General features: G+C 41.6%; 1 protein-coding gene across 1 annotated transcript in view; it reads left to right on the top strand.

The window, feature by feature from the left end:
- The window catches only part of LOC117545494 (dihydropyrimidine dehydrogenase [NADP(+)]-like), a 50,565-nt gene extending 36,731 nt beyond the window's left edge, over positions 1-13,834 (top strand). Inside the window, 8 exon segments of the mRNA XM_034215294.1 lie at positions 6,620-6,762; positions 6,986-7,040; positions 7,414-7,535; positions 8,330-8,452; positions 8,454-8,477; positions 8,817-8,879; positions 9,468-9,545; positions 12,619-13,834. Of these exon segments, the coding sequence (XP_034071185.1) occupies positions 6,620-6,762; positions 6,986-7,040; positions 7,414-7,535; positions 8,330-8,452; positions 8,454-8,477; positions 8,817-8,879; positions 9,468-9,545; positions 12,619-12,783 (773 nt within the window). The 3' untranslated portion in view covers positions 12,784-13,834.
- The last annotated feature ends 1,145 nt before the right edge of the window (positions 13,835-14,979 follow it).

Raw genomic sequence — 14,979 nt, 5'->3', positions numbered from 1 at the left:
CTGGCATCAGGAGCTGGCAGGCTCAATGGATGGCAAGCGACCCAGCCCCACCCTCGCCAGATCCTGCCTGGCAGCAGAGTGGGAGAGGGCCCTGGTGTCTCTCCAGCCTGCATGGAGCTCCCTCAGGTACTCCTCTGAAGGAGGAACAGTGGGAGTGAAAAGGGGCAGGGTTATGCCTGAAAAAGGCGCTAGCCTGAGCCGAGTCGGCCTGCGGAACCTGAAGCTGCAAGCGTACCAGGGCCGCACGAATAATGGCCGCCATGAAGGCGTCCTCCGTGCCCTGCAGAGAGCTCTGAGCAGAGGAGTGGGAAGCCTCCTCGGGGGTGAGCGGGGCCCGGCCCCCCCCCCCCTTCATAGAAGAGGTTTGTCCGGAGCCGCTAGCGACATGGCATCCTCAAGTAGAGGTGTGGCAACCGAAGGAGGGCCAGGCGGCAAGCTAGTAGCCCCCGCACCGGCCCCTGGCTGAAGGGCCAACAGGAGCGACTTCGTCTGCTCCATGACGGCAGCTAACCGTCCCACCTTAGAGGACAGCCTGTTTCTAGCCCTCTACCTGGGGGGTGAAGCCATAGCCATCCCTCCATCAAGTCGCCGGGAACGGTCAGACTGAGCTGGAGGAAGTTGTGACGAGGAGAGGTGCCACCTCTGCGACTCTAGCCACTCTGAGCGCCCGAGGCATGAATCTACAGCTCATGCAGGCGCTTTGCGTGAGACCCTCCCTCAAATGCTCGAGGCCAAGGCAGAGGGGGGCAGCGGTCATGACCGTCCTCGGGCTCAAGAGAAGCCATTCAGGCGCTACATGAATGAGCCAGTCTATAGGTAGCCAGATGCAGCGTAGATGTTTAACAGGACAGCTTAGCCGGGTGGCTGCTGCTAGAATCAAGCAACACGTCTACCAGGAGCGGGGGCGAGAACACTGCCTTCACTGGTTGAGTTCATAACGAATGCCAGGTGCAGCGTACCCGGGAGCGGGTGCGAGAACACAGCCTTCACCGGCTACCTGCTGAACGGAAAGAGTAGAGCGATGCTTCTACTCGCCGAACACAGAGAGGGATGTAGCTACACCCACGTTACCGGCAGAGGGAGCGGGAGCGAGAGCACTGCCTTCACCTAGCTGGATTAAATAAAGAAGCTTAGCCAGGCGGCTGCTGCTAAGAATCAAGCAGCACGTCTACCAGGAGCGGGGGCGAAAAACACTGCCTTCACTGGATGATTTAAACAACGAAGCTCAAGAGAACACGCCAGATGTTAGCCAAGCGGCCGCTGATAACAATCAGAGCAATACGTTACAGGGAGCGGGAGCGAGAGCACTGCCTTCACCAGCTGAGTTTAAATAAAGAAGCTGTAACAAAACATGCAAGATGTTAGCCAAGCGGCTGCTGCTAACAATCAAGTGAGATCAAGTCAACACAAATGTTAAGACCAGATAACTAGCTTCTAAAGAAGAGAACAGCACAGAGCCGTAGTTACAGTAGTAATTATGGCCAGTATTTACACGGCATAGCACCGTAGTTACAGTAGTAACAATGGCTAGTATTTACACGGCTTAGACCCGTAGTTACAGTAATAACTATGGCCAGTACTTACACGGCTTAGAACCGTAGTTACAGTAGTAACTCTGGCCAGTACTTACACAGCTTAGAACCGTAGTTACAGTAGTAACTGTGGCCGGTGCCTAAAAGTGTCAGCCAACGGCTGCACCCTAGATAATATAATATTGGGAGGATGAAATCCTCTTTAATGGTCACACATGCAGAGCACACAGCACACACAGTGAAGATTGTTCTCTGCATATCATCCTAGTACAGTAGTAGTAGACTAGAGTCTAGTACTAGGAGCAGTAAATACCACGATATAGCGCTACTGCAATCAAAACCATACGTTACCGGGAGCGGGAGCGAGAGCACTGCCCTCACCGGCTGAGTTAAATAATGAAGCTTAACAGTACATGCAAGGTGTTAGCCAAGCGGCTGCTGCTAACAATCAAGCAACCAAGTCAAAACACAATGTTAAGACCAGATAATAGCTTCTATTGAATAGAACAGCCCGCATAAAACCGTAGGCCATGGTCACAGTAGTAACCATGGCCAGTGCTTACATGGCCTCGGACCGTAGTTACAGTAGTAACTATGGCCAGTACTTACCTTACTCTCTGCATCTAAACAAAAACGGGCAAAATATGGCACACTGGGCTTTCCATACTAAATTAAATGAGAGACGCAGCTAAAGCTGGGACTCAAATGCTAATGATAGCTCGGGCACAACGCCACAAGCAGAACTTTCAAAAGAGCATAATAAGGGCAACTTTATGGGAGAGGAAGCGGGAACACTGTCGTCACCAGAAAGTCTAAGCCAAACAATAAATAAGACAGCAATCAGGACAACTTAGCTGGGAGAGGGTGCGGGGACACAGCCATCACCAGCAACAAGTTGACACAAACCTGTGCGTCGAGGCTCTGCACAGCGCACAGCCGGCCACAGCTCCTGGAGGACGCGTTAACAACCCGTAGCTCCGACTGTCAGTCGCGAAGCTGCACGCGGCCAGCTGCTTGCAGAGAAATCCCTCATATCAAACGTTCAAACCTGAACGCTGTAGGCTACAAGAATGTAGCCGCGGTACTCTCGCGAAGCGAGAAGATGAAAAGGAACCGATCCACTAGTGACGCCGGCCTATGTAGCCGTAGTCACGTGGATCACAGGTGACTTTGTTGTTATTAGGTACTCGAACTGCGCATGCGTGCGATGGACATATCCAGTGCTAAAAGCACCGCCTCTGGCGGTCAGTAGGGACGAAATAGAACTGAATAGCTACACACTGAAATGAACACACTAAGAACACCCATGATAAGCTTGGACAAAAACCACTCACCTGCTGAATATGAAAAACTGGACTTGAAATGTTTCAAATACACGGAACATAGATCACAAGACATTGAAAAGGATATTGACCCTGAAAATTATTTCTACAATAACATCCATAACCAATGTGAATACTACACAGAAGATCAACTCAAAAGAAATGGAATGATGGATGGATCAATATCAATATTACATTTTAATAGCAGAAGCCTCATTTCAAATGTATCAAAGATCAAATACTGTTTAAGGCAATTGGAGAAACATGTTACAGCCCTAGCAACATCAGAGACCTGGCTTAGTGAGGAGCAAGCTGACATGGTTGAAATCGAGGTATACAACATGTTTTTTACTAATAGGACACATTCTAAAGGTGGGGGGACTGCACTTTATATTAACAAAAGTTACAACTGTTGTATATCAGTAATATCAAGTAATATCAAGTAAACAGTATTTGATCTTTGATACATTTGAAATGAGGCTTCTGCTATTAAAATGTCATATTACTGACAGACAGTAGATCTGTCAGTAATATGTATTTCGCTGTAGACAACATTATGGAATGCATAACAGTAGAAATTGAAATGAAAACATCTAAAAACCTTCTGATAAGCTGCGTGTATAGAAAACCAGGATCATGTATTGAAACATTTGAGAAAAAGCTAGCTGTACTTTATAACTACACAAGCAGCAAGAAAATGCTCTTTGTATGTGGAGATTTTAACATTGATTTGCTGAACCCACAAGAACACAATGCAACTACAGAATTTATGAATTCTATGTATAGCAACAGTTTATATCCTACAATCACACGACCAACCAGAATAACATCACACAGTGCTACACTCATTGACAACATATTCACAAATGTTATGGATAGGAAAGTAATAAGTGGAATATTAATCAATGACACAAGTGATCACCTGCCAGTCTTTGCAACAATACAGAACTGTACTAGGATCGAAAAAGACACCAGAAAAGTCACAATTACAAGACACAAAACACCAGAGTCTGTTAATTATTTTAAAGAAGAATGATCTAAACAAGACTGGAACAAAGTGTATGTACCAGATGCAAATGAAGCCTATGAATAATTTCTACATATTCTATCAGGGCTGTATGAAAAACATTGTCCTCGTGTAAAGAAAATAGTGAAACAAAAATATGCTGAAAAACCATGGATCACTAAGGGAATATTAAATGCATGTAAAACGAAAAATGAATTATATAAAGACTTCTTAAAGAATGGATCAGTAGAGGCTGAACAAAAATACAAGACATACAAACTAATAAAGATAATACGATGTCGCAAAATGGATCATTACAACAAATGATTGGAGGATAACAAAAATAACATTAAAAATACATGGAATGTATTAAATACCATTATTAAAAAAGGAAATGGAAACGCACAATAAACAAACAGTTTTCTGTCAAAAAACGATACAGTAGTTTATGACATGACCTCAGTTGCCGAAGATTTCAATAAGTACTTTGTCAATGTTGGTCCTTGTCTAGCTGGGGAAATTCCAAATACTGGTTGTAGTGATGGTGTTGAAAGTAAAGATATATATGTGAAGGAAATTATATTCTTAAGAGGGACTGATGAAAATGAAATTATTGACACAGTTAAAAAACTTAAGAGTAAAAGGTCTACAGACTGTCATGATATTGACATGTATACAGTTAAAAACATTATTGAATGTATAGCCAAACCACTAACTCACATCTGTAATCAGTCAATACAAACCGGTGTATTTCCAAATAAAATGAAAACTGCTAAAGTCATACCAATACATACATCTGGAGATAAACATGTACTGTCAAACTATAGACCAATTTCATTGCTCTCACAGTTTTCTAAAATACTGGAAAAGATATACTATACAAGACTAAATGACTTCATCACCAAAGATAACATACTATATGAACAACAATATGGTTTCAGAGCAAACAGAACTACATCATTTGCAGTTATAGAATGTATGGAACACATTACTAAGGCAATAGAAAAGAAAGAATATGCAATAGGGATATTTCTGGACCTTAAAAAAGCATTTGACACGGTTGACCATGAATTATTAATTAAAAAACTACAGAGATATGACATTAGAGGTGTTGCACTATCATGGCTATCCAGCTACCTACATAACAGGGAACAGTACGTTGAACTACAAAGCCATAAATCACAACTACTGCAGGTTACATATGGGGTGCCTCAGGGCTCAGTCTTGGGGCCATTACTATTTATTCTGTATATTAACAATATATGTGAAGTATCAAAAACTATTAAAACCATTCTTTTTGCAGACGACACAAGTCTACTCTGCTGTGGGGACAATATAGAACAGCTATTGGTCACAATGGAGAAGGAACTGAGCAGGATGAAGATCTGGTTTGACCAAAATAAATTAACATTGAACGCAAGCAAAACCAAACTCATAATATTTGGGAATCGATCGACCAATACAGAGAAGAAAATCACTATAAATGGCGTCCAATTAGAAAGAGTATCGGAAATAAAATTCCTTGGAGTAATCATAGACAATAAATTAAGTTGGAAACCACATATAATCTATATCAAAGCCAAAATATCCAAATCAATAGCAATTCTGAATAAAGCCAAATACCTAATTAATCAAGCTTCTTTGTTTATGCTGTACTGCTCCTTCATACTTCCATACATGATGTATTGTGTGGAAGTTTGGGGGAACACATATAAAACAAATACACATCCTATCTTCATCCTGCAAAAAAGAGCCATACAAGTTATACATAAAACTACGTACAGAGAACCAACAAATAAATTATTCATCAAACTAAAAACACTAAAACTACAAGACCTGGTTGACTATAAAACTATTCAAATTATGTTCAAAGCCGCAAATCAACAATTACCTCATAATATCCAGGGACTTTTCACATGGAGAGAAAGCATGTACATGTTGAGAGGAAACTGCATTTTCAAAAAACCACCCGTACGAAAAAATGCCAAACTTCATTGCATCTCATCAAAAGGTGTTAGTCTGTGGAATAACTGTAACGATGCACTGAAATATTGTACAAGTCTATCTAAACTGAAAGTAATATTTAGGAGCCAAATCATTAATGGTTATGAACAGGACCTGTAAAATCCCATTTGTTGTTATTTCTTGTAATTGTAAAAGTAATTTCTTTCTGAATATATATATATTATTGTTGTATGTTTTTGTTTCTGACATGTTCAATAAATTGACTAAAAAAAAAATATATATATATATACGTCAGATAACCATTTATTTACAGATACTGAATGTCAAGGGAGGGGTGAAGAAGGATGAGGGGATGAATGGATATAGGCAGGAAAAGATTAATGGATGAAGCAACAAAAGGAGGAAGGGGTGTAGGGGGAGGGATAAATGGTCAGAGGGATGTAGGGGGGGATGAATGTATGATTGAAGGAAGGGATGAATGGGCAGGGACATAAGGATGGAGGGATGAATTAATTCCTTTCTTAATGAATACATTAATAAAGGAAAGGATGGATGAAAGGATGTAGGAAGGGGGAGGGATGGTTGAAGGGATGGAGGATATAGGGAAAGGATGAGGTAGGAAGGGGAATGTATAATTGGAGAGGAAAGGGAGGATGGATGTGAAATCAGAGCCAAACGAGGCGGATGTGTTGATGTGTAGAAGGGTGTAGTTATAGAATGCTACTTCTAATGTGTGCTCCTCTTCTAAACATTGACTTCTCCCAAGCCCTCCCTGATCAGAACACTGTGTGCAGGTAATGCCATCAGACCCATCGCTCTCAGGGCGGTGTCCGCCATCGCCAGAGCCCTCCCTGGTTTCCCCATCCTGGCCACGGGAGGCATCGACTCTGCAGAGAGCGGACTGCAGTTCCTCCACGCCGGAGCCTCAGTGTTACAGGTGATAAATGAATGAATACATGTTACTGTTCCTATGATGCAGTTCTTGGTTTAATTACATATTGTAAAATGGCTACTACTGTATGCATTTTTTTTACTTTTCACCACATACCGTTTTCACATGGTGGAATCAGTTATTAAGTCTTTAAAGAGAGAAATTCTGCAAATCTAGTGTTCCTCCCTCTGGTTTTGTCTGATTTTCTCCCTGTGTTTGACTCCCACAGGTGTGCAGTGCAGTCCAGAACCAGGACTTCACAGTCATTGAGGATTACTGTGTGGGTATGTAACTGTTTCTGCATGTTTTGTATTTCAATCGAAGGCATGCACTGAGCATTGAGATGTATTATTGCTAGTTTACAACAATGATCCAGAGGCTGGTTTATTCGTGCCTTGTTATCTCAACAGGATGTACGCTACATTATTTTGAACTAAAGTCAGCATTGACTTAAGAGACTGAAAACTCCTACTGGTGTAAATAAAGTTACTATAGTAACTACCACCTCACTAACAAAGAGCTTTTTCAACCGTACCTTTTTATCACGTCTGGAGAGTTAACCAACATAAACATTCTCCAGGCAGTGAACCTTAATGCTTCAGCTTTGAGACAATGAAATGATATAATAATAGCATAATGGTGGATATGTGTTTGCAGGTCTGAAGGCCTTGTTGTACCTGAAAAGCCTGGAGCTGAGGGACTGGGACGGCCAGTCTCCTCCCACAGAGAGACATCAGAAGGGAAAACCAGTTCCCAGACTGGAAGAGCTGGTGGGACAGGTAGGTTCTATAGAATAATAATTAGAATAATTGTGGTCAGATATCCTACAGCTTTTAATTGAGTTGAGATTATTCAAAATGATAAGCTATTTAGCTAATACATTACCCAGTGTCCTCTTAAACTTCTAAATAATTCATCTAAATCAGCCCACTGGGAGTACACATATGGCAATTTTCTGGTAGAAACTGAAATGTTTGATCCCAAAAATGTCAGAAATGTATTCAGCATCCTCAACAAAAAAACAAAACACTCCAGAATTGTTTTTAATTGTCTGCATAGGCTATAATGCCATTAATGCTAATTATTGCAAATTCAAATTCAAAAGGTTTAATGTCATAGCATATACACTAATTTAATGTCATAGCGTAGCAGAGTCTGGTATATATACATCTAATTATCCATCCATCCAATGTGTACCTTTCTATCTATCACATTTACACTTTTGAATTATACAGGTGATAACATCAAACGGATAAGCAACATAAAATAGAGGTTTGGGGGCATAATCGTAGTAACGTACAACATTATTAAATATCTTATTAGGATAATTGACAAAATGATGTCAGATACAGACACTACAGAGAGGGCACTTCAGTGTTAATTCCAGTCTGAATGCTGGAATTACAGGATGAGTCTCAACAACCTGTCCAAAGAAAACCTCTCATAAATACAGTCGAATTAATGATTCACGTGTTTGTCCTAAACAGCCTCGTAGCTCTCTACTGCCATCCCCACTCCCTGACAGTCTGATTTCGGTGTGTGTGTGTGTGTGTGTGTGTGTGTGTGTGTGTAGAGCCTCCCTAGCTTTGGTCCCTACCTCCAGCAGAGGACAGACGTCATCGCGGACTACAAGAAGAAGATCAGAAACACAGGACCTGAAGTGATAGAAACCGACATCAGACAGGTCAACTTGTCCAAAAAAACCTGTCCCTGCTGTCAAGGTGTGACACACACACACACACACACACACACACACACACACACACACACACACACACACACACACACACACACACACACACACACACACACACACACACACACACACACACACACACACACACACACACACACACACACACACACACACACACACACACACACACACACACACACACACACACACACACACACACACACACACACACACACACACACACACACACACACACACACACACACACACACACACACACTATTCATTATTGTGCTTTGTTGTGTAATAAAAGTCTTCTAACCGATTACATTCCTGTGTTTTTTGCATACTGTGTGTGTTGTAGGATGTGATAGCCAGGGCGCTGCGTCACATTGGAACATATCAGGATCTTAGTAACATGGAGCAGGTAACAGGATTTTTACTCACATAATTTAACATAGCCTAAAGTCCACGGCAAGTGTTATGGTCATGTTTTCATGGACGTTTATACAATCAGACTTCTTTCTGCTACCAGAGCAGTCACCCAAAGCTAAATCCGGGACCAAAGGTTTTGATCATTCGAAAATAAATGTATTTTAAATTTGAAGTTTTGATCCTGAACTTTGAAAAATACAATGAGGCATTAAAACTCTAAATAGTATTTGAAAAGCTTTTTCAGGCTGAATATTATTTCACATTTATTGATTTTTTTATATCTGTGTCATTCTTTTTTTCACATGAATATTTTTATGCTTTCAGACTCATTTTTTTCAGGTTTCCAACTTTTTTTTTCTCATTCAGATTTTTTCACTTTCAAATCGTATTTTGTCGCCACCAGGTTTCAGGCATGTCAATTGCAGCTTGGATGTTTACATTGTGTGACACAAAGAGTAAAAAAACAAAAAAAAACTGATGTTGTTTCATATACAATAAAAGGTCACAGATAATGACTTTGAAATAATTGATCATGAAAAGCTCATAATTGTGACCCCCCCCCCCCCCCCTGTGTCCTCAGGTCCAGGCTGTGATAGATGAGGAGATGTGCATCAACTGTGGGAAGTGCTACATGACCTGCAACGACTCTGGTTACCAGGTACGTCACTCTGCCACAGTCTCTTTACTGTTAGGAAGACTCGGTGGGGTAAAGTACATTTACTCAAGTACTTTAAGTAAGTCAAACATTGAGGTACTTGAACCTTATTTGAGTATTTTCACATTATGCTATTTGTTGAACTTTTTACTCCACTATTATCCTACATTATTATAGGCTGAGCTACCCAGTAGTATGTAAATAAATCCATTAAACCCCACCTTCACCAGGTAAAAAACTGAGGTGATGAATACATGAATGCACCAATCATTTTGATAAAATAATTTTAAATGAACTGGTGTTTAAATGTACCTAACATATTACTTTTGGTACTTAAAGTATATTTTGATGCTAATACTTTTTACTCTTACTTAAGTATCATTTTGAATGCTGGACTTTTACTTAGCATAGTATTTTCACACTGTGGTATTGCTTCTTTTAGTTAAAGTGGACCTATCATGCTATATTTGACTAATATATTGTAGGGCCATACCTATATAAAACATGTCTGTGAAGGTTTTTTTCAAAATACCAAACAGATCATGCATTTTAGGCCCCGGCCCCACGAGGACGCATACGGTAAAACGCAATCGCAAAAAAGGCTTCCATCCACACGCAATAGACACCGGAAAGTATGTGTTCACACGAGACAGCTCCGTTTAGCTCCAACCGCTGGAAAAGCTGCAGTACATATGCCGAGCCTGTACGTGGCACTGTAACGGTACGTCCACACTGCAGCTTTTCAAAAATCTTGAAAATCTTGGAGCTGGGCGTGTCTGAAAGCTTGGGGATTTTTTGCGAGCAACGAGACCAACAACCACTCACATGAATCTCCCGCCCCCGACATACAAAGCAAAAAACCCCGGGGATTTTATGCGAGCAATATATATATATATATAAACTCCCCAAACAGGCGAAAACCTACCAGTTTCACCCACTGTCTCTGCCACCTCCCTCCATGCCTGGTTCCTCCGGTTTGTATCCCGTTAATAGTTCTGGTCGTAAAGAACCGGGTGATTTGCTACCGTCATTTCTCGTTTGGAATATGAGGAAATGAACTGCGGTCTGGTTCTCCCTGCTTACACGCGGTTTGATTGGCTAGCGCTTCTACTGTCAGATTTGCATAAACGGGATTTGATTGGCTGACGCTTCCAGCTCAGCTTCAAAAGTAGAACATTGCTCAACTTTTGAATCCTGGAAATCCTGGAAATCTTCGCTTCGCTCCCCCACAATGCAGTTCGGCGACAAGCGAGGCAAAGTGACGTCATCCCCATTCAAAGTCAATGGGCAGAGAAGCGTTGGAAGCGGTTGAAGATTTGTTTAAAGCTGCAGTGTGGACGTACCGTAACTTCCTCCACCAAAAGCAGCGAGTATAAGATCCCCCCCCGGATGTGTAAGGCACAAACAAACAAACAAACAAGGTAGAAGATGGCTGATATTTGTGCAAGAAAGGAGGTATTTTCGTGGACTGATGATGAGGTATAACTTCTACTTAGGGTCACATTAGACTACAAAACTACCAAAACACAGGATAATGTTGACTGGGAGTCCTGCAAGTTGAAGTATAGCGCTATAGAGGACTTATTTCAGGCGCAGTATCCGATCCGCCATTGTTGTTGTTGTTGGCGAAACACATCAGCAATGACGCGGGGAACGTGGAGGTGAGCAGGAGAGGTGGGGAGAGGCGGGGCTATTGCGCCATCATTATCAGAAAATGATCGTATAGGGTGTAATAACGGAGCCGTTGGACCCCCCAGAGTGTTGCGTATGCCGTTCTATCCTCCTCTGGACCCGTTATCGTTACCGTAGTCGTTTACTGCCATATTCTGTCGTCCTAGTGTGGCCGAATGGTCTATATCAGTGGTTCCCAAACTTTTTGTGCCCAAGGCACACCAAAGGACAAGTAAAAATCTCAAGGCACACCTATTGTGCAAAATAGCCCTTATAACACGTGTTATCACTCATATCATGTAAAATATCTGTAAATGTGCATAATTATTTACTAATGCCAAATAAAATGTGACAAAGACAACTATATTACTCGTGAAATATTTATTAACGAAATATTTCAGAAATTAATTTGAAACTTTATCAAATTAGGCTTCATCAAAGCAGCAACACACTCATTTAAACCAGACAGCTCACAACATTAAAAATGAGGCAAAGGAAACTCAGCAGAAATTCAGCACAGAGAACTGTCAATGCAAGGAAGCTGCACTGCATGGTCCTGAACTACAAATTATAAATTATAAATGTATTACTTTAAACGTGATATAAACAAACAACAAATAGCGTGTGCGGTAGCTTCACCTTAGCATGTGTTCTTTGCAGGAGCTTGTTGAGGTTTGACCACGTGGTGTTTCCAGCAGTGGATAACAGCTTCTGGCCTGGACACAGTTTGCACCTCACCGTCACATTCCTGTCTATTCTTCGGACGAACTCAAAGTAATGGGCATACCTCCACCCCTCGAAAGTTATCGCTGACTCAGCCATGTTTATGCAGCACTTCACGTGGAGATGTGGATGCGCAAGTCGCGCAGATTACGTACATATAAACCTACAAAGTACTGATAGTAAATTAAAAAATAATTATTTTTGTGTAGTTGTATATTGCAAGAATAACGTATGGTTGCACAAAATCCCACGGCACACCCGGACTTGGACTTCGCTGCTTTTGTGGCAGACTACAGCGCCACTTACAGGCCTGGCATATGTACTACAGCGTCTCCAGCGCTTTCGAGCGGCAATGGCTGTGGCCCAACCTCTCATTCCCCTGATAGGTGGAGAGTTGCCCATATAGGCGGAGCACCCCTTTTCTGACGTCAGAACAATTAAAATCTGTATCAGCTCCGTTGCAGCCCCGTTTTTAGAGATTTGGGTATGGAGGAAAAGAGAGAGGGTTGTGTTTGCTGACACTTGGTGAGTTCCCTGGAACACCGGGGACACATATTCATGTATAAAAGACGTACAAAAGTGCATTTTGCATGATAGGTTCCCTTTAAGTAAATAATATGATAATTATTCTGTGTATGGTAAGACTCAGTCCTGTAACCCTACGGTCTCTCTGTGCCCCCAGGCTATAACGTTCGACCCAGAGACCCACCTCCCCAAAGTGACTGACAGCTGCACGGGCTGCACTCTGTGCCTCAGCGTCTGTCCCATCATCGACTGCATCAAGATGGTCACCATGGCAAAACCATATAAACCCAAGAGGGGAGTGCCTGTCAGTCCTGTCTGCTGAAGGGACGGACTTCCCACCTATTTAATAATAGAAACAGATATTCTAATGTTTGTTTTAAGTCATCTGCAACATGAGGTTTGAGACATTTGTTGCCTTCTAAAATTGATGGAATTAATTTGGATGATGTAAAGCAGGGCTATCCAATTGGCGGCCCGAGGCCAAATCCGACCCCGGGGTGATATTTACTGGCCCTTTGAGATTAATGTTAAAAAGTAATCTACTTTTTTTTTGAAAGATTTTTTTTGGGCCTGAGTGCCTTTATTCCAGAGAAGGTGTTAAATTGAGATATAGAGGGGAAGACATTGCCTGAAAACTTCGGCACGCTCGGATTTCGAACCCACCTACTAGCTACTGTAGTGACAACTCCTGTCATTTATTGCATCTCTGCGTGAATGATTAGATAATTTCACCGAAATTAAATCAAATTAAATTATGTTGATGGTTAAATTAGCTTCACATGTAGGCCTACTGAGTTCTGAACTTGCCATTTAGATCTATAAAGGCTTTGGGGCTATGTTGTTTGATTTAATTAAAGACAATATATGCACTCCACTATGCTGTTGTAGTATTTACTGTATCTGAAACTCTTAATATGATTGCTCATATTCCAAGCCATCTTTTTCCCGGCCCCTTGCTTTGGATCATTTTCATCAACCGGCCCCCATTCCAAACTAATTGAATAGCCCTGATGTAAAGAGTTGAAAAGTGGTATAAAGATTACATCTCATTTGGTTTTTCTGCTTGATAAAAAAGAATGGTAGGGTTTTTTTGAGAAATGTAGTCTTGATTATATGAAATACTACCAGCAATCATTTTGTAACGTCAATGTTTACAATAATGATATCAATATTCATTTTTCAACAATTCAACTGTTATTCTGACGCAAGTTACGAAATTGTGAATTATTTATTGTAACCCTTCTGTAAACACTTTATGTGAAACGCAATAACAGACTTAAATTACTTTTTTTAATGTGCATTAACTGTATGCTAAATGTATGTGTCTTTGATTGGGTCTATGAATAAAATAAAAGTTGTCTTATGCAGCAGCAGGAGCAATCATTTATTTAAAGGTCCCATGTCATGGCCATTTCTACTGATCATAATTCCATTGTTGAGGTCTACTAGAATAGATTTACATTGTTCAATGTTCCAAAATAACATTGGTTTCTCACAGCATCTCTGTCCTACACGGCTTGATGGAGCTCCTAATCGCTGTAATGGTGTTGTAAATTAGCATCGAGAGCAGCATACTTTAGTTCTAATGCTTCCAATTTAGCTGCACGTTTCTTGTTTCGGGTGGATGCGTACAGAGTGGTGTTGCTTCTAATAAAGCCCTTTGTTGCCTCCCACAAAAATCTCGGGTCAGACACTGACCCCTTGTTGAACCCCAAAAACTCACGGAGTTTAGTCTCAAACTGAGACTTGTATGTTTCGTCACGCAGCAGTGAGGAGTTACATTACATTACATTGCATTTAGCTGACGCTTTTTTCCAAAGCGACTTACAATAAGTACATTCGACCAGGAAGACACAACCTTGAAGAAAACAGAATCATATAAGTACATCAGGTTTCATAGAGCCAAACATTTCAAGTGCTACTCAACTGGCTTTAGGTAAGCCAGTCCTTTATTAGTATAAAAGTGCTTCGTTAATAGTTCTAACGCTCAAAGTGGAGTCGAAAGAGATGAGTTTTCAGTTTGCGCCGGAAGATGTGCAAGCTATCTGCCGTCCTGATGTCAATGGGGAGCTCATTCCACCATCTTGGAGCCAGGACAGCAAACCCACGTGTTTTTGCCGATGGGAACTTGGGTCCCCCTCGCAGCGAGGGGCGCAGCGAGTCGTTTGGCTGATGCAGAGCGTAGTGCACGCGCTGGGGTGTACGGTTTAACCATGTCCTGGATATAGGAAGGGCCAGATCCATTCGCAGCATGGTAAGCAAGTACCAGTGTCTTAAAGAGTTAAAACGCCATCTGGGAGCTCTAGTGGGGACAGCCCTAAGTGTGACAGAACAGTAGATGGGTTTGTGATCAGTCCATGTAACTGGTATATAGAAAGCCTTCCGAACATTATGAAATAGATCTTTGGACGCAAAGAGAAAATCTATCCTAGAAAAGGATTTATGTCTACCTGAGAAAAAAGAGTAATCTTTTATGGAGGGATTCATCACACGCCAGATGTCTATCATATTTGTTTGG

Source organism: Gymnodraco acuticeps, unplaced genomic scaffold, assembly GCF_902827175.1.
Source record: "Gymnodraco acuticeps unplaced genomic scaffold, fGymAcu1.1, whole genome shotgun sequence".
In the NCBI taxonomy this organism is placed as follows: Eukaryota; Metazoa; Chordata; class Actinopteri; order Perciformes; family Bathydraconidae; genus Gymnodraco; species Gymnodraco acuticeps.
This window is presented reverse-complemented; position numbering and strand designations above follow the sequence as displayed.